We start from the raw sequence: 20,452 nt of genomic DNA, 5'->3' as shown, positions 1-20,452 counted from the left end.
AAAAAAAAAAAAAAAAAAAAAAAAAAAAAGGAAAGAAAAGAATAGATTGTGAAAGTTTTGTTTTTTTTTTTTTTAATCCAGGCAGAATTCATGTTTTATCTTAAAAGCAATAGATAATCGCTAGAATCCGTGAATCTGGGGAGTGACGCATTTAAGGAAGATCATTTTGGAAGGGCAGAGAAGCAGTGTGCAGTGTGGAGAGGGGCTGAAGCGGGGGGAGATCCTTTAGGAATCTGTTCAATTCAATTCAATAAATATTCATTAAGCACCTACTAGAGGCCAGGTACTGTTTTAATGCTGTTGCAGCAACCTATGCAAGAGGTGATTAAGATTAAACTGATAATGCAGGTAACATTTATATAGCACTTTAAGGTTTGCATCTATCTATGAATATACATGCATGTGTACTGACACATACATATATACATACATACATGTTTATATATGTATACACATATTCATGTATATATATATATATGTTCTTTTTTTATCTTTAAGGTAGATACTGGTATTTTCTCAATTTACACACTGAAGGTTTAAATGACTTACCTAAAGTCACTTGGGCCAGAAGTACTTTACTGGTAGTGGCATTATATTCACATTAGACATTTTGGATCGTGAATTTAAAAAAACATAAGTAATAGCAAACATTTATATAAAGTTTGCAAAACACTTTACAAAGCATTTTATATATGCATACAAATGCGTATATATGCACATATATGCCATTAATTTATGTAACATTTGGTATTGAAATGCTGTGAGTTTGGTTTCACAAGCATCATTTTTTTTTTCTTTTTGTAGGGCAATTGAGGTTAAGCAACTTGCCCAAGGTCACACAGTTAGGAAGTGTTAAGTGGCTGAGGCTGGATTTGAACTCAGGTCCTCCTGACTCCAGGGCCGGGGTCTCCTAGCCGCCCCTGTGCCACCTAGACCACCTAGCTGCCCACAAGCAACCAGACCAACATCACATTGTGTTCACAGCCAATCCTTATACAATGCATGGCTAAAGAGGGAAGCATGTGCTTGTTCTTTGAATAACCAAGCATATGCCAAGAATGAAGGGATTGAGGGGGAAAGAGGCAAAATACATTGGTGTTTTGTTGTTACTTTCACCTGACTGGTCCATCAAAACATTTAGGAAATAATAAACAATCAAGGTTTGTGTAGCATGTTAAGGTTTGCAAAGTGCTTTCTAATTATTACCTCACTTTATTCTTACTACAACCCTGGGAAGTGGGTACCAGTATTATCCCCATTTCACAAATGAGGACACCGAGGCTAAAAGACCAAGAGATCTGCCAAGGATTACACAGTTCAAATGCCTAAAGCAAGATTTGAACTCTGGATCCTTCCTTATTCCAAGTACAGCAGTCTGTCTTCTATGTCACTTGACTGCCTCTGAGTGTTGGGGGAGAGGAAGCAGAAGATGCAGGAACAGAGATTGGATATGGCAGAATTCTACCCCCCCCCAACTGTAGTAAATTTTAAAGGGGCCCAACTGGTATGCCAGAGGTGGTTGTCTAAAACCTTCAACCGTGGCTCATGTTGTTTTCTTGATTTTTTTCTTTTTCTTTTTTTTAGTGCTCTACAAGACCTACTCATCTGTCATGATGATTCCAGTCATCTACCCAGTCCAGTTTTTCCTTCTTCTGGAAAATCTATTCCAGCTTCTCCTCTTGCTACTTTTTCCTCTAAAATTACTCCTATTTTTATTCCTCCAAATATATCATCTGGGAATGGACTTAGTACCCCTTTCATTCAGTCTGCAACCTGGGATATTCATATTTCTCCCACTCAACCATCCAGTCAAATTGTCACTGGGCTGCTTCAACCAGAGTCTTCCACATCAACCACTCCAGAAACACTATCTTCCTCCATAATTTCTTCTACTAACTCTTCAATCTCATCTGTCACCACCTCTACTTCTGTTACTGGCCCCTCAACAAGCCTACCTCATGGTAAGTAAGGAAAGCCAAGCTAAAATTATAAACATAAAATAGCCTGCTGGGTAGGAACTTTTGTGATTAACATGTGGCTTCTTCCCTGAGAGAACTAGATTCCACAGTGGTATAAGAAATGATTATTTATCTCTTGTATTTAATAACTAATTATTTTATCGGGACCAAGGCTTTTCCTCCTTTCTTCTTCCTATCCAGATACGAACCAGTGTGAGAAATCTTTTTAAAGCACTTACCTAGCCAAGATGACTTAGATCTAAACAAAGACAGCAAAAGAAATCCTCGGTTTGGGTAATGGGTGCATTCCTGCTCGCGGGTGTGGGTTTGCAAAAGTGTTGATTCCCCCTTTTGTCAGACAGGTGACATGGACATTGACAGATCTCTTTGACCAAGACTTGGGTGATTCAAGTCATGTATCCCGAGACTATCACTGTCATGTAGCCCACCCTCTCACTGTAATATTCATTTTCTCGTTCATTGTCAACCAGAGTTGATTGCCACTCTCAGGAGCACCTGCTCTTCCAAAGGGATATAAACTGTGACCCCAGGCCCATGAGAGGTCTTCAGTCTAAGAGAGACAGCTAAATAACCATCCTTTAGTTAAAATGCTGGCATTATTAATAAAATGATTAAATTAAACAAGAAACGATGTCTCTCAAGCCTTTAAAAATAACAGTTTATAGAATGTTGGAATTGGAGTTAGGAAAATATCAGTTTGAATCCTGCCTCAGTCCTGTTTACTTGCTGGGTGACCCTTGGGTAAATCATTTCCTCTCTCTTAGCTTCAATTTCCTCATCTGTAAAATGGAGGTGATGTTAGTGCCTGCTTCAGTGGGTTATTGTGAAAATAATGCGTGATATGTGGAAATCTCTTTGTAAACTTGGAAGTACTATGGAAATAGGAACTTTTATGTCTTACTACAACGCTGAAAGTTTGGCCCATCACAGTTTTAAAACCTTCTTCCCATTGAGATCATTCCTAAAATACAAGTATACCTTGTTTCAATGGAGAAATTGTCTTGAGGTGAAGAGATGCATCAGTTGACAAGAGTTACTGTTGCTTATAAAGTTTCCTTTTCTTCATGGGAGAAAGGGAGAGGCAAAAGTTTATAAAGGAATATTTTAAAAATCCCAGCACTCTTGATCTGTGAGAGCTGTTTGAATGAAAAACAAATGTAAAAGTTTGTTTCCTTGGATATTTATTAAGTTGCAGAAAAGAGAAAAGGGAGGCAACAGAGCAGGGAAGGAAACCAAAACCATTGTCAATATTTTCCAGATTTTAGATCCAGTGAGTGACAGTTGGACTTTCCTTGGGGAATTTGTTCCCTTTGGTGGATAGAAAACAAAGCCAAGTCCTCTGTCAGCATCAGAGAGCTTAGCAGGGAAATAAGAGTCAATTGTGCTATCTATCCTGTCCTACCTGAGCTAAATGTGCTTACACCAATTGACTCACAAATCAGAGATGGAAAAGACCATAGGGTTTCTCTATCAGTGTTTGATCCTTCATGAAATCCTGAGCTTCTGTTTATAACTTACAACTCATGATTTGCCCCTTTCTCTTTTAACAAATGGGCTTTAGAAGCCAAGAGAATTTAAAGGCAACTTCACATAAGTGAAAAGATCCAAACCAGCAGAATGTCAGTGCAGCTAGGTGGAACAGTGGATAGAATTCCAGGCCTAGAGTCATCTTCCTGAGTTCAAATCTGGCCTCAGACACTTACTAGCTGTATGACCCAAGGCATGTCATTTAACCCTATTTGCCTCCATTCCTCATCTGTAAAATGAGCTGGAGAAGGAAACGGCAAACCACTCCAGTATCTTTGCCAAGAAAATCACCAATGGGGTCACAAAGAGTTGGATATGATCAAACAACTCAACAACAAGAAGAAAGCAGGATGGCAGCCAATCAGTCAATAAGCATTTATTATGTGCCTACTGTGTTCCAGGAACTTTATTGATGTTCAAGACCATGAGGTGGCACAGAAAACAACAAAAATTCAGTTCAAATTAAAGACAGTTAGAATGTGTCACACAAACTATTACCTTTCCTGGGTCATTCTCACTGGCTTTTAAAGTTAACCATTCAAGTACTGCGTGAGGTATAGAGACCCTAACCCAAATTGTCTACTTGGAGGCCTCTCAAAGTGAAGGTAGAAAGTTTTATTAGAATCTCGGGAGAAGCGGGCAGTCCAGTCTCTGGAACAATGGCCAGGAGAGGAAGCCGAGGTACAGAAGCAGAAACTGGGTTAAATAAGCAAGGGTTACATGCCCCTCCCAAACATTGACCTGAATATTAGTAATGAGGCTCTAATTTTGTTAGATAACATATATAATACATGAGATCCACTACGCAAGCACAGTAACAACCTCAGAATACTGAACCCCCTTCAGTGCAACCTAGATGTGTCCTTATCTGGGCCTGAGTGTCCCAAGGCTGCTGTTTACTTCCTGATTGGTCACATCCACCTGCTGCTGCCAACATTACTTCATTTTTAGTATTATCTAGGAGTTCTCTGGGAACTCAAACTTCTTCCCAAGGCTACTGTCTGATACTTTTTATCAGTAGTCTTGTTTCAGCAATTCTTGCAGTTCTGTAGAAACTTTGTTACTTCTCACACTACCATTCCTTTCCCCAAACTACAAACACCTCTAATTTGGTCTCAATAGTTAATCCAATCAATTGTATTAATACTCAATAGCTATTACATTACATTGAAATACACTATGACATATGTGTGTGTGTGGAAACAATACTGAACTTAGTTACAAAATGTAAGGAAGTAATAATAATTTATATAGGACATTCAGAATGGGGAAACTTCACTGCAAGTCATCCCTCACAGTACTTTCAAAATATTCTCAATTCCACAAGGTTTGCATTGACCTAGAGGAAAAAACTTTATATAGGTTTAACCAGTATATATAAGTACATAAACAGTTTAGGATCTCTCTTTGTGTATGAGTGTGTGGGTGGGTGTTTCTCTGTCTCTCTCTCATTCTTTCTCTCTCTTTCTCTCTCTCTCTCTCTCTCTCTGTCTCTGTCTCCCTGTCTCTGTCTCTCTGTCTCTCTCTCTGTCTCTCTGTCTCTCTGTCTCTCTCTCTCTCACACACACACACACACACACACACTCACAGAAGCTTTTAATAGATGGCAAACTTCCTAGAGACAAGGGTAATATTTCCTTTCTGTTTTTCCACAGTGACTTACACTAGGTTGCTACATTAAATTAACTTGAATGCACACTCAAATATAGAACTGTTAATATCCATTGGATCACACTAACAGAAATAAGAGTGTGGATTTTGAAATGTTTATTCTGTCTTCCACACACCAATAGTTCTGCCATGACAGAAGTGTGCTGCAAAACAACATAAATGGCATAAACCACCTACTTATCTCTTCATCATCAACGCAGCCCCTCTTAAGCTTGCTGTCAATGTTATGAATCGCCAGAGCCCAAAGGAAACCAAAATGTCCTTTTGCACGTTAAGGGTCACAAACCTTTATCTGTCTCCAAGTGTCATTTCACCCCAATTCCCTTTTCTAAGATTCCGGGCCCTGGCTCCATCCTACCCTACCCCAAGCCCGATTTTTCTGCCTGCTCCTATCTGCCGAGGGAAATAATCACCTCCTACAATACAAATCTTAAAGATGTAAAGGAAAAAAAGAAGGCGGAGAGCTGGGAGAGAGAGAGAGAGAAACGCAGGCATCCCAAGGTCCAGATACTTAGTCTGGAGGTGCAACTTCCCAAGAACTCTCATTTGCTGCCAGCTTCACTCTTTCACGTGCACGTTCCTTATGGCAAATAATACTATACCATGCACAAAAAAAAACGTTTGAGAACCACTGACCTATACACAGTGTATTCACCGATAGAATCATTCCAATATTTGTCCCCATTCATTCACCTAAGAGATTTATATTCCAAGGGACTTATCATTGCTGGGCCATTTTCTCTTTCTACCCCTTTCCCATACCCTACACCACACCTGGGTCGATTTCCTAGCTCCTGCTGGAGAGAATGTTGCTCCGATGAAGAATGAAGAATGCCCTACTCTCCTCCAATTCACATAGAGTGTGCAAAGACTGCTTTCCTTAACATACAGAAGGAGTATGATCTTTGGTGGCTATAAGCAACAATGAAAGGGCTTGGAGAAAGCTGGGTGGGCTCTATTTAGCATCTGGATAGTGGGTAAGGAAGCAGACCACTGCCCTCTCCTTCCAGTGTTTGACGTCTTGGGAATAAGGTAGGTACATTAGGCCAGGAAGAATGGTGAGGCTCAGGCACATGAAGAATAGAGGAGCTGTTTTTCTAATTCCTCCCAGAACCTCACTTTTCCTTTGGGTCATAGACTGACATCTGTTCCTCCTGTGCCTAGCCAAATTTCTGATGATAATTTTTCACTACTGCCCTACATGATTATTGCATTAAGTGAAGATTTGTTTCTTTGCCATAGAAAATTTTACCACCAGCAGCATAAGTGCATCTGAAATTGAGAACAAAGTATCTCAAATGGAAAAGTCTCTGTCTTCAGACAGCTTGGAGCCCAGCCTCGCGGAGGAAATGATCCAGGAAGTGAGCAGACTCCTCCACGCCCCACCAGCCCTGCTCAACCCTTTGTCTCAAAGGTATGTGTTTGCTTCCAAACTGACAGAATCCAGGTTCCTTCTTCAGGAGAAAAAGAACCAAGAAGTGATCTGTACCAATGCTAAGTCCATAGCATTGCATATCAATAGAAGCACAGTCCCCAGAGCATGGGAAAGGACAGTCTTACCATAATTACCCCAAGACTCAATCTGGAGGATGGCACTGAGTTTTTGCCTCTGGAGGGACATGAACAAGCTAGTCCCTTCTTCCTCTAAAACACACTAAATTTTCATCCCCTCTAGGTTTAAAAAACTGAACTGCATTCAAAGGATATTGAAGGAACCCAAAGATAGCATAAGAAGCAGTTATAAGAACTGGGGATGTTTAGTGTCAGAGAATTTTCTCAATCTAGAGGCCTTAGATAACCATCAATGAGTGGCCAGTGACTGCGAGGAAGAGACATGAGGCAAAACTGCAAGCCAAGCAATGTGTTAGCCTGCTAAGGAAGCAGGTAGAGAGAAGCTTGAACTTCTTAGGATAGCTGTTTGATTTTTAAAAATTTTTCATGCCTACTTGAGTACATAGCCAATCAGCAGCCTTCTGTGACAACTTAGGATAGATGAGGAAAACTTTTCACAGAAGGAAGTGTGGAAAAAGGGGGAATCATCCAAAGGAGAAGCACAGGACTTCTAAGGGAATATTTGCCATGCAGCTGACAGGGTTTGTTACTGCAATGAGAAGACAAACGTCTTGTTCAAGTGTAGGAGATAAAGGGAGGTGACCAAAATTACAGTTGTGAAAGAAATCCTTTTGGACTCAACTGAAGGGTTGAGGTAACCATTTAGATGAGACTGAAAGCGTCTCTTATCCAGAGACAACAAATCATGGTTACAGCAGTGGATGAAACTATCCTCTCTACATAGCTTGTTTAATTTTATTCCTCATTACTTTCCTCTATGAGACTGCCAGGTGGTCAGGGGATTTCTACACTATTCATCTATCGAGATGTTGTGAAATGATTGTGGTTCTAATTTTTTCTCCATATTAACTCTGATAAGAAAAGACTTGGTGTTCACATATGTGTGTGTGTTGGGGTATGGTAGGGTGGGAAGGAAGCATGATCAATATTTCAAATATTGATATTGAAAAATATTCAAATATTTGAAAAGTCTTCAGGTGAAAGATCATATGATCAAAGAATTAAAGCTGGGAGAGATCCTATAAGCCATTTAGTCCAAACTCTTGGTTTTACAGATGAAGAAACCAAGGTCCAGAGAGATTAACGAACTTTCCCAGGCACACAGATAACAGGGTCAAGACTTGACTTGACATAAGACATATGACTACAAATCCAGTCACTTGTTGTTAGAGGTAATTCATGACCTCAGCTAAGGACTGGTCTATGTGACCTTTGAGGTCCCTTCCAGTTTTGAAACACTATTAACTGGGAAAGTGAATTCTGCTTAAATTAAGGATCCATTAGAAACAAGGAGGATTTGGACTTTGAACTGTCTTCTCTTCTCTGATAGGTTGTTAAAAGTAGTGGATGATATTGGCTTGAAATTGAATTTTTCAAACAAGACCATCAGTTTTACTTCACCTTCCTTGGCTCTGGCTGTGGTCAAAGCCAACGCCAGCACCTTCACCAAAACCACTTTTGCTGCCCAAGATCCTTCAGATCTTCAGGTAAATGCTACCTTGATTTTTACTTAATGTAGAAAAATTTTAGCTTATCTCATTTTATTTCAGTACGATTTTTATTTCAATATAATTTGAGCTGTTTTGTTATACTTAACATTTGACAACAATGCTTCTTGGATTATGGTATGTGGGGAGAGGACATGTTATGGTTAGGGAGTGAAGAGACAGTCATTCCCACCTAGGTCACATGCAGTTTATTCATTGCCTTGATGGACCTTATTTGCAGAAACTTACTCAACATTTCACCTCTTAGATTCATCACCATTTGAAACCATTTCTAAAGAAGGAGGGAGGGAGGAGGAAGGGAGGGAGAGAGGAAAGGAAGAAAGGAAGGAAGGAAGGAAGGAAGGAAGGAAGGAAGGAAGGAAGGAAGGAAGGAAGGAAGGAAGGAAGGAAGGAAGGAAGGAAGGAAGGAAGGAAGAAGAGAGACACAGAGAGAGAGAAAGTCACTGCCGCCCCATTGCTGTCCACAATGATTTGTCCACAGTTATCATTTACCAGCTTCCTACAGCTATCCTGTGTTCCTGGTCATTGTTAAAATATTCCTTCTTTCTTTTCTTTTTGTGGTTGTTTTGTTTCAGCCTCTATATGCAAATAATTGAAAGGTCTGTGCTTTTGTGACTATAGAGAACTTCTAGTGTGGGAACTCGATCTAGCAATACAGATCACAACCAACCTGTGACTTAGCTGAGAAATCCTTGGTATTAATTTAGGATTATTGAAGTCCTTGGTAAAGTAAATCTACTTATCTTTGGAGCTTTAGGGACCAATCTCATTAATTGCTTCTGGAATATATGACAACTAAGCTACTTAGCCAAGGATATCTACTGGGTGGCCCTAACACAACAGATCAATCCTGCAACTTCAGATCCTATCCTGCCATCCAACCAGGCTATCTTATTACCTGGCTGGTGAGCCCCCACTGCCTGCTTTTCACTTTTCCAAAACAAAGCAAAACACCCATACTTCTTGAAGGCAAAGACTTCCAATGTGTGTGTATTTGTATCCCCAGCACTTAGCCCAATGGATAGCAAATAGCTTAATGTTTTTTTCATTCATTCACTCAGTGACTTGCCCAAGGTCACACAGATAGAACACTTAGAGATTGAATTTAAACTCAAGACTTCCTGTGTCTAAACTTCACACAATATCTACTGTTTTATTCTCTCTATATTACATCTTCTTTATGATTCTTCATTGAGTATCCAAAGCAGTAGAATGTGACTTCCTTGAGGCCAGGGAATGTTTCTTTTTTTTTTTTAATCTTTGCTTCCCCAATGGCTAATACATAATTCATTCAGTTGTTTTTCAGTCATGTCCAACTCTTTGTGACCCCATTTGGGTTTTTTTTTTTTTGCCAAAATTACTGGAGTAGTTTGTCATTTTCTTCTCCAGCTTATTTAAAATAAGGAAATTGAGGCAAACAGGGTTAAATGACTTGCCCAGGGTCACACAGCTAGTAAGTATCTGAGGCCAGATTTGAACTTAGGAAGATGACTTCAGGCCCAGAGCTCTATCTATTATACCACCTTATTGGTGCTCCTTAGTATAGAGTAGACACCCAATAAATGCTTGTTGAGTTGAAAAATAAATATTATAAATAAGTGGCTACTTATACATTGTAATTTCCTGAGTCAGGAAGACCACTCTAGTCATCCAAAATAGCTTCCCCCTTATTCTCCAGGCATGAAATTCCTTTAACAAAAGGCAAATTTTTTTTCTATAATCAAAGATAAAGATTAGATGGCAAATAGGATAAGGATGGGGACTGGATCTGTGATTTCATTGGTACAAATGATGCCCCAGTGAGGCATCTCTCTCTGTTAGTGAAAATGCAGCAGCTTCTTTGGAACTTAAGGTTTTAGAAAGGTACCTAGAGCACTGAAAGGCTAAGAAAATTACCTGGGAACACACAACCAATGTGTATCAGAAGCAGGGCTTGAACCTGAATTTTCTTGGTTCCAAGGCCAGTTCACTATCTAAATCAAGTCAACTAGCATTTATTAAACACCTACTATATACCAGGGACTTTTTTTAAGCTCTGGGGATACGGAGAATGGCAAAACACAATCCCTGCCCTTAAGGAATTTGCAATCTAGTGAAAAAGACAATATGCAAGCAATTATATGGAGCAGCAAGCACCCCAAGCGTCCCCAGGGTGGCTGCAACTCAAAATGGGTTAACAAGCTTACTTTACTCAGTCAAATATGTATCATTCTCCTAGTTCAGGGGGAAAAGGTCAGCACCCCGAACTTCAGAGTATACAGACAGAATTATCAAGACAGAGAAACAGATCAAGTAGACAGGTTTCCAAACTGTCCAACCATTACATCCATACCAAATCAACATCTGGGTTTTTCATAGCTGGGGAGCTCACAACAATGGCTTCCCAGAGTCTCATCTGATCAAATCACAGAACACTTCTCAAAGTGAGCCCCAAATCACAGTTACCATCAACATCTGGGTTTTTCAAAGCCAGGGGGCTCTCAACAATGGCTTCCCAGAGTCTCATCTGATCAAATCACACAACACTTCTCAAAGTGAGCCCCAAAACAAAGCCTCAAATCAGCATTTATATAGCCTTCTTCTGGACCCACTGGCCAATCAAAAAGTATCTACGGAAAAACAAGCCTCCCACCCCAGGCTCCAGGTGCACTTTAGCCTAGGAGCAGGGAAGATCTTAAAAATTTACATTCCCATTACATTATACACAAAATATATGTGTGTACACACACACACACACACACACACACACACACACTGTAGCAACAAGCACCCTAGCACACCCAGGATGGCTGCTAGCACAGGTTCTTTGATCTGCTTTTCTAAAGGAAAGCAACTCAAAAAGGGTTAACAATCTTACTTTAGTCAAACAAACATATATCATTTACCTACTTCAGAGGAAATAGTCAGCACCCTGAACTTCAGAGAATACAAGCAGACAAAAAATACGGACAGAGAAAATAACACAATTCAGCAGACAGGGCTTCTAGCTGTCTGACAATTACATCCATACCTAGTCAGTTAACAGAGAGAGGCACCAGCATCTGGGTTTTCAAAGCTGGGGGCTCAACGGCTGCCCAGAGTCTCATCTCGTCAAATCACACCACTCTTCCCAAAGTGAGCCCCAAAGCAAAACCTTGCCTCAGAGGTATATATAGCCATCTCCAGGGTCAGAAAACATCACCACCCTTGTGACCCACTTGACTACAAAGTAACAAAAGTTGTGCCTTCCTGAAAAACAATCCTCCCACCACTCACTCCATGTGAGACATGCAACCTATTAGGGGGCAGAGTATATTTTCAAATCAGGAAAGTTCCTCAAATTCACCTAGGCTTATTAAAGGGCAGGGAAGATCTTCAAATTCCTATTACCATTACACACACACACACACACACACACTAAATTGGGATGTCAGAGTGAAGGCATTATGATTGAGGAGGACTAAGAAAGTCTTACAGAAGGTGGAATCTAAGCGGAGACTTGAATGAAGCCAAGAAAGTTAGAAGGCAGAGATGAGAAGAGAGAGTGTTGCAGGTATGGAGGACAACCAGTGACAATGCTTACGCTTTTTTTTACACAAGGAATAGCAAGGAGACTATTGTCACTGGATCACACAGTATTGGGGTGGGGAGAAAACTAGAAGGTCGGGGAGTGGGGTAGAACATGAAGGGTTTACAATGACAAGCAGAAAACTTTGAATTTGATCCTGGAGGTAATGGGAAAATAATGGAGATTATTGGATGTGGAGGAAGAGGGGAGTGTGACATGATCATACCTGTGCTTTAGGAAGATCACTTTGGCAGTTAAGTGAAGAATGAAATGGAGTACAGAGAGACTTGTGGCAGAAAGACCCCTAAAGAGGCTTTTGCAATAGTCTAAGAATGAGGTCATGAGGGTCTGCCCCAGAGTGGTTACAGTGTTATGGGAGAGAAAGAGGCATGTTTGAGAGATCTTACAAACGTAGAAACAACAGGACTTGACAACAGATCAGATATGGAGGGTAAGAAGAAGTGAGGAGATGAGGATGCTACCTGGATTGCAAACCTGAGTAACTGGGGAGGTACCCTTGATAATAACAGGGAGTTAGAATAAGAGGATAGTTTGGGGGGGAAAGATAATGAGTTGGAATTAACATGGATATGTTGAGTTTAAGATGCCTATGTGACATTCAGTTCAAAATGTCTAATAGGCAGTTAGAGATTGGAGACTAGAGCTCATGAGAGAGGTTCGGGCTGGACAAATAGATCTGAGAATCATGTGCCTAGAGATGATGAGATTACCGAGTAAAATCCTTTAGAAGGAAAAGATAATCTAGTCTAGAGCTTTAGGAGACCTTCCCTCTGGCCCCCCTGCCAGCTCCATGAGTGGTCGGGAACTAGACGGAGATCCAGCAAAAGAGATAGAGACAGAGAGCCAGGAAAGAACAGCGTCACAAAAGAAAAAAAAAAAAACTAAAGAGAAGAATATCAAGGAGAAGATGGTCGTTGACAGTATCAAAGGCTAGAAAGAGGTCAGGAAGAATGAGAAATGAGAAATGGTCATTAGCTTTGGCAATTAAGAAATCATTAATATCTTTGGAGAGAATAATTTCAGTTGAATAAAGCGATCAGATATAGATTGCAAAGAGAGTAAGGACGGGAAGTGGAGGCACCTATGTAGACATTCTCTTCAAAATGTTTAGTGACAAAAGGGAAGAGGGCCATAGGACAATAATTAGATTGAGTGAGGGTTTATTTGAGGATGGGTGAGTCATAGGATGTTTGTAGGCAATAGGGGAATAACCAGTAGACAGAGAGCTACTGAAGATAAAAAAGAGGGTGAAGCATCATATCTGTGACAACTAACTGTGATAGACGGGGCTCCTCTCAGCAGTGCAAGGTTATAAGACAACTCCAAAAGTCTCATGATGGAAAGGGCTCTCCACATGCAGAGAAAGAGCTACAGCGTCTGGTGCAGATTGAAGCAAGCTTTTGTGTTTTGTTTTGTCCCTTCTTCCTTGTTTCACTCCATTGGTTATAACTTTTCTTTATAACTTGACTAATGTTTAATGTGAAGGTATTTGTAGAACCTATATTTGATTGCATGTCACAATGGGGGGTGGGAAGGAGGGAAGAGAGAGAGGGGGAGAAAATTTGGAACTCAAGGGATTGCGGAACCGAATGTCGTAAATTAAAAGTAAATAAACTAAAAGAAAAAAATTTTTAGAAGAAAAAAGAGGATGATGATATAAGGGGTCATTCTGCTTGACAAGATGAAATGGAAAGAGGTCACTGGTGCGCGTAAAGAGCTTTGCCTTGACAATGAGAAGGGTCACCTCTTCATGTGAAATAGGAGTGAAAGAGGAAACTGTGGCAGAAGGCAGCTGAGTTTGGGGAGATGAGGAAGTGGGGAAAAAGAAGATTCTCTACAAATGGCTTCACTTTCTTCTACTAAAATATGAAGAAAGAATTTCAGCTGAGGGTGAGAACAAGAAAGATCTATGAGAGGTCTGAGGATGGATGAAAAGGTTTGGAAGAGCCACTACTGTGCTGAGTGAGGTAATAAATCAATGAGGGTCAGGAAATGAATGTCCCATGGAGATTATGTGTCATAAACTTGTAGTGGACAAGTTGACACAGTTTCATGGTTTTCTCCAGCTTCATTCAGCAATATGTGAGTAGGAGCAAAGGCAGTAAATAATGGAAATAATCAAAGGTTAGGTCCCAGCAAAATCTCCTGTAGGAAAAAGGGCCAGAGGACTGGAGAGGAGATTTTGTCATGCCTCTAAACTGCAAATAAATCTTGGGAAAAGTAATCCCCACTTTGATAGATGGATAGATGTATAAATAGATATATACATAGATATATACAATTTTATATACATCACTTATAAATATATATAATTTCATATACATAATTTTTATCTATATACACACATACAGCAAATTTGGGATAATGTCAGAGGTAAGACATGATGATTAAGGAGGACTAGGAAAGGCTTTTTACAGAAGGTGGAATCTAAACAGAAACTTGAAGGAAGCTAGAAGGCAGAGACATTTTCCTTAGAACAGGTTTTTATATGGGAAGAGATTATAAAGGCATTGGAGTGGCTGAAATGGGAACTGCTCCAGAGGAGGCAAAAGACAAGAACATAACAGAATGAGAGCACTTGTGGCAGCTCAGCTCTCCTGCACACCAGTCTATTTGGGGGAGCACTTGTGGCAGCTCAGCTCTCCCGCACGCCAGTCTATTTGGGGAGCACTTGTGGCAGTTCAGCTCTCCCGCACGCCAGTCTATTTGGGGAGCACTTGTGGCAGCTCAGCTCTCCCGCACACCAGTCTATTTTTGATAGTCTTAGTCCTTCCTATCAGTTCAAATTGCCACTGTGCTGTGATAGTAGCCCCTCAGTCAGCTGAGAGTGAATCCATAGAGCAGATAAGCACCCTCCACTCTGCCCACCGACTTTCCTTCTTATACAAGACAGATTGTCCCCTGGCTTCCTCCTTCCAAAAGTCTCAGTGACAGGTTTTTTAAGTCACCACACTGGTGTTCACAGTCTGGGAAAGACAGTGTTCCATCATTTCTGGCGTCTGATGTGTCATTGATAGCAGTTGTCAGGGCGGGGGAGGGAGCTGCAGGAGCTGAAAGATCATCTATCAATAAGAATGTTTAGGGACATCCATCTTCTTAGTTCTAATTTCGGGAACATTTCAGGCTAACAAAGCTCCAGTACCTAGCTCTGTGTTCTACACAAAGTAGGTGTGTAATTGATGTAGAATCCCTGTGTTCTGTTGCTTTGCCAAGCTCCCCTGTGGATGATTCACACCCTTCCACCTACTCTCCTATTCAAGTACTATTGAATTGAACTGAAGGAAGTTACAACACAAAGCTGCTTGGGTCCACTGTAAATTTGTTATCTAATCTCTAGGGGGCGCTCTTGGCAGCAAGGCCAACCTTTTATTCCTTTCTACTTGATTCTCTATCCCACTCACTAGAGCAATTGTTCCAAACATTCTTTTCTCTCCTCCTTCTGTATTCCGTACCATCTCCTCTACCTGACCTCTTGTCTGAGCACTTTGCCTCATACTTTCACCAAAAATATGGAGATTGTTTGTCTTGAGTGTCTTCCTTTCCCTAGTTTTTTATCTCATATTCCCCCATATCACTTCCTATTATGTCCTTATTTGTTCCAAACTCTGATAAAGAAGTGTCCCTTCTTATCAAGGCCAACCCCTCTACGTGAACTTGAATCGAATCTCCTCCTATCACTAGTAGATTGTCCCCATGATCATCTTCTGTGTGTGTGTGTGTGTGTCTGTCTGTCTGTGTGTGTCTCATCTTCAACCTCTTCCTAATTTTCCCATTACTATAAAAGGCACCAACATGCTTCTGGCCACTGAGGTTCACAACCTAGTATCCTTCTTGAGTACTCACTCTTATTCATCCCCCATCTCTGGTCAACTGCCAAATTGTGTCATTTCTATCTCCACAATATCTCTTGTACCCTCCCCCCATCTCATTACTGTAATGCCATGCACAGAAGCTTTCCAGAAGAACTGCTACTGTGAACAGCTTTTTTAAGATTCTGATTACTCAGTATAGAGAGCACTCTATTCCATAACAAAAGCAAAACATCCATGGAAAATCAAGGTACAGCATAATTCAAAATACAGCATTCACCATATTTCAACTTATCACAGAAAATCACAATATAATATTCACAACATAGTCTCAAGGGAAAATAGTCACTCTTAAGTTAACTTAATCAGTCACTTATCAGTAGCATCAAAGTACACAGTCAAAGTCTTCCACTCTTGGGGCAAAGTCTTGATTAGCTCAATCAGTCACTAATGGTAACAATAGTCAAAGTACAATCAGTCACTTATTCAGTAAAGTCTTACTAAGTATCATACACAAAACCCTCCACCCCTTAGGTCACTGGTAAACTGTAATTCCATAATTATTCAATACCCAAGGAAAGGTCTTTTCTTCATATTGACTTGAGGCCTGTTCTCAGATTCCCTGGATCCCCTTCCATGGTCCCAGATTCTACCTGGATTCACCAGACTGTCACCTGGGTTCAATGGCAGATGGCTCCCAGTTTCTTGTCCAGCTCTCTGGGCAGGTCCTGCTCCACACTGAAGTTCACAGGGTCTGGTCCATGTCAGCTCCTTCACCATTTCTGTTCCAGGGAATTCAAGGCTCAACCAAGCCACAAACAAAGTCTCAGCATCCCAGTCATGCTTCCTCAGTCACCAGGGCTCCTGAGCTCTGGCCTCCTGGCTCCTGGGATCCTATTCAGAAGCAGCTCTACCACCACAAGTTCTCAGGACTCAGTTCTCCATTCTTCTGTAGCTGCTCTGCCACCAGATCCGTGCCTCTCTGGGGCTTTTCTTATATACACAGCATTACCTACTTCACTTCCTTCAGCCAACTTCCTGTTACTTAGTAAGGAGGGACAGGAGTTCACACCTTCTGTTCCCCCAGTCAGAGGCTTGAGCAGTTCCTAAGTGTTAAGTACCTGCTACTTTTTCCAACACAAAAGGGATCTTCAAGTTCAAAGTTACATTACCATTACAATTACTCACACAGTCCCCATTTCAGACCCTCATTACCTCTTCCTGTACTATTGCAATAGCCTTTAACTGGTCTCACTGCCCCGTGTCTGGATATCCCAATCCATCCATTACACAACAGCTAAGATTATTTTCCCAAAGCTTAGATCTTACCATATTACCCTCTTACCCAATAAATTCCAGTGGCTCTTTATAACCTCTAGGATTAAATATTAACTCCTCTGCTTGACATCTAAATATCTACAACCTGACCCATTTTTCCAGTCTTCTTACACTTTTCTTTCCTCCATAACCTCTATGTTCCAGTCAGATTGGCCTCAAATTGCTGTACTTCACCTTCATGCTACATTGCCCTTCTCTGCACCTTTTAACTTGTTTTCCTGCATTCGTGGAATATTTCCCCTCCTCATCTTCAATTCTTAGAATCCCTGGTTTTTGTCAAGATTCAACTCAATTGCTTCCTTCTATAGGAGCCCTTCCCATCCTCCCCCTAAGGTTACCTCATATCTCCTCTCTATGTATCTTGTATATTGCTATTAAAATACATTTTTTCCTCCCATTAGAATGTAAACTTCTTGAGGGTAGGGTAGTAAGTGACAGAGTCAGGATTTGAAATGAGGGTCTCTGATTCCAAAAATAACTCTTTCTAATGCACCACACTATCCCACAACAAGTATCAGAAGAGAATTTAAATTGAGGTTCCCCCACTCCAAAGATTGTGCCCTTTCCAGTACACCATGCACTGCTTTTCAATTTGTCTAGAAAATGGCCACTCTGGAAAAAAGGAAAGGTAAATCTTTCCTGAGAGTAGCCAAGCACTAGTAAAAATCTACTGCATTCTTTATCAGTTCTTAAGGTAGTGTCACCTCTGGTACCAAATGACCAAAGAGTCACAGAGGTTTTGCAACCACTGTTAGCTTCAAAAATACCAAAGAGCTCACACGGGTTAAAAGCAAAAAGCTTTCTTTATTCCACTGGGGGCTGAGAAATTACATGTGTCGGGGCCTCCTCTAGTAGGAGACCTGAGACAGTGAGGCTAAACCTTGATTTATATATTTGTGGCTAGATAAAGAATCAAACAGTGAAATGTAGCAACAGTGGCAAGGCCCAACAGCAACACTGAGGCAAAGTTATCTAGTGACAGAGTCCATTCACAGAAGGGCTTCATGTCTGGGGCTGTTGGTGCTTGCCTGAGCTCAGCGACTGTCAGTTCTGTGATTTAGTTGCAGAAGTGTCCATCCAGAGGGTGAGCACAAAGAATTGTTGGTATGCCAAGCTCAAGGCACGACTTGCTTGCTGAGTCTTAGCTCTGGAAAAGAGGGTATCTCCTGTGTGGGGTACAGGGACCCCAAAAATCCCTTACGCAGAAAAATTAAGTCAGAGGTATCTTGAGGAAGGAACAGGAAGTTTATTCAGTTCTTGGAGAAGAGGGCATCCCTTCCACCAGTACGACAGAACAAGAATTTATACCCTAAGGCAACCAAGCCCCCTCCCACCATTGTCCCTTCTCCCATTGGCTGGGAGGTGGGCTTACAAAGAACAAAGAAATAGGGGATAGCCAATTCAAATGTACCTATCCTTACTTGGCAAAATAAAAAGTGAAGAACTGAGGGGATAAGAACTTAATACTGACTGACAGCAAGGGAAAGGGGGAAGGGTCCTGTACAATCCGAACAAGTCAAATGTTCACATCCTTATTTGGACAAAGCTAAATGGAGGAAGCAGCAAAAGTCACCAGCAAGGGTGGAGGTCGAAAATCCAGAAAGGGCCTAATGAGGATGTGGCAGCAGGAAAGAAGGAAGAAAGAAGGGGAAGGGGGAAGCCAAAACTCCAGCATGCTCCACAAGGAAACTTATGGAGAAAGTTTTAACTGAGAAGTTTTAACTTTTCCCATTCACTCCCAATCGTGAAAAAGAGAAGGGTGGTCTTGGATCCTAACAGTAGGTAGTTTATTAAACTGAAGGCAAACTACCTAAATGATGGCAAACTGTAACTTTTAACTTCAGTCTCATTGTCTAATCAAATGTTTTCAGTTCATCCTTTTAAATTTGTTCCTGAATTCTACTCCCCGGTCACCTCATTCAGACCTTCAACCTTCTTAAATTACGTCCAGAAATCCATCACGTATCTCTGGATTGATTTTCAGGTTACTTTGGACACTCAAGCTCCTGAAAATAGTATTGGTATTATTACCCTTCCCGCTCTGTTGTTGGACAATTTATCAGCTGAAGAGGCAGAGAAAGCATCCAGAATCCAGTTCAACTTTTTTGAGACACCTACGTTATTTCAGGTAAGGTGTTTCTTTGTTTCTAGTTTTTTCTGCTGGAAGAAGTTTCTTCTGTTTCCCTTCTTCTGTTTAAAATATCCCTAAACTCGCTGTGAATAAAATGACTTCATTAAAAAAGATACTATGGATATAGTTTGTGTTCATTTCTCAATTGATTTCCTTTTAAAGTTTCTCAGTAAGTGGAACTTTTTTTTGAGATTAATATAGTTTCTAATATGGGGAGATGATGAAAGGAGCTCCAAAATGTAAATCAGAAAATCTGGGATTTGGTTCCAACTCTGCTGCTAATGGTATGACTTTGAGTAAGTCCCTCGTTTTGGGGTCTTGGTTTCTAGTGAGGGAGTTGGACTAGGCCATGTTGTCCCACTCAGAGAGAAACACGGTCCCCTAAATCCCAGACAAGGATCCCTGCTGCCACTTATCGACTTAGAAAATCTCATTATTTGTGTTGTATTGTATTTTTATTTCTTTTCTTAAATGTTTCCCAATTACATTTTAATGTGATTCACACTCACTCTGGAGTGTTGCGGCCACAGGAGGCCCAGTGATATCTAAGGACTCTTCAAGCTTTAATATTCTGTGAACCTAATGATTTTTCACCATGACCACTGTATGATTTTGTTGGTGTTTTAGGATCCCTCACTGGAAAATCTCTCTCTGATAAGCTATGTTATATCTTCAAGCGTCAGTAATCTAACAATCAGGGACTTGACAGCAAATGTGACTGTCATGCTACAAAATACAAGTCCTAACCAGGTAAGCCACTCACGACCATTTTTTATGATGACCCTTCTTTTTAGTACACTTAACCTAGGAAGATGTCATAGCTCTGCCAAAGAGGGACAAAACTTGAATTCATCCAGGGTGCTAGTCTGAATGGTGTGCGAAGCATTTCCTTTCCACCATCATTTTTTCATTCATTTATCATAAACATTTATCAATAGGCTGTGATAGGAGGTGAGATTTTGCCTTATCTTGACTGAAATCAGGCCTTCACATCACTTCGTGGACACCATTTCCAAACTGATGCTTATAATCCCATCTGTTAGCCATTACCCTTGTTATGTGTTGTCTTCCCCCCCTATTTAAATACAGACTTCTTAAAGGAGCTCAGCACAGTTCTGGAACATAATAAATTATTAAATAATGTTTGATGTATCCTCTCTCTCCTCTCCTCCTCTCTTCTCTCCTCCCCTTCTTTCCTCTCCCCTACTTTCATCCCCTTCCCTCCTTTGCCTTGTCCTCCCCTGTTCTCCCTTCTTCTTTTCTCTTCTCTTCTCTCTCTCTCTCTCTCTCTCTCTCTCTCTCTCTCTCTCTCTCTCTCTCTCTCTCCCTCTCTCCCTCTCTCTCTCCCT

At 40.8% G+C, this 20,452-nt stretch overlaps 1 protein-coding gene across 2 annotated transcripts in view; it reads left to right on the top strand.

The window, feature by feature from the left end:
* ADGRG2 (adhesion G protein-coupled receptor G2) overlaps nt 1-20,452 on the top strand; it is a 176,602-nt gene that overhangs the window by 133,581 nt on the left and 22,569 nt on the right. For both annotated transcript variants that reach the window (XM_069100723.1, XM_069100722.1), the window contains exons 17-21: nt 1,585-1,961; nt 6,420-6,591; nt 8,080-8,236; nt 18,957-19,100; nt 19,731-19,853. In XM_069100723.1, coding sequence (XP_068956824.1) covers nt 1,585-1,961; nt 6,420-6,591; nt 8,080-8,236; nt 18,957-19,100; nt 19,731-19,853 — 973 coding nt within the window. The remainder of the gene's footprint in view (nt 1-1,584; nt 1,962-6,419; nt 6,592-8,079; nt 8,237-18,956; nt 19,101-19,730; nt 19,854-20,452) is intronic.

The sequence above is a fragment of the Petaurus breviceps genome, unplaced genomic scaffold (assembly GCF_028583685.1).
Source record: "Petaurus breviceps papuanus isolate PSGF00001 unplaced genomic scaffold, PetGlider_PUasm1.0 419, whole genome shotgun sequence".
Classification (NCBI taxonomy): domain Eukaryota; kingdom Metazoa; phylum Chordata; class Mammalia; order Diprotodontia; family Petauridae; genus Petaurus; species Petaurus breviceps.
Note: the sequence above shows the minus strand (reverse complement) of the source record. Positions and strands in the feature narration are given on the sequence as shown.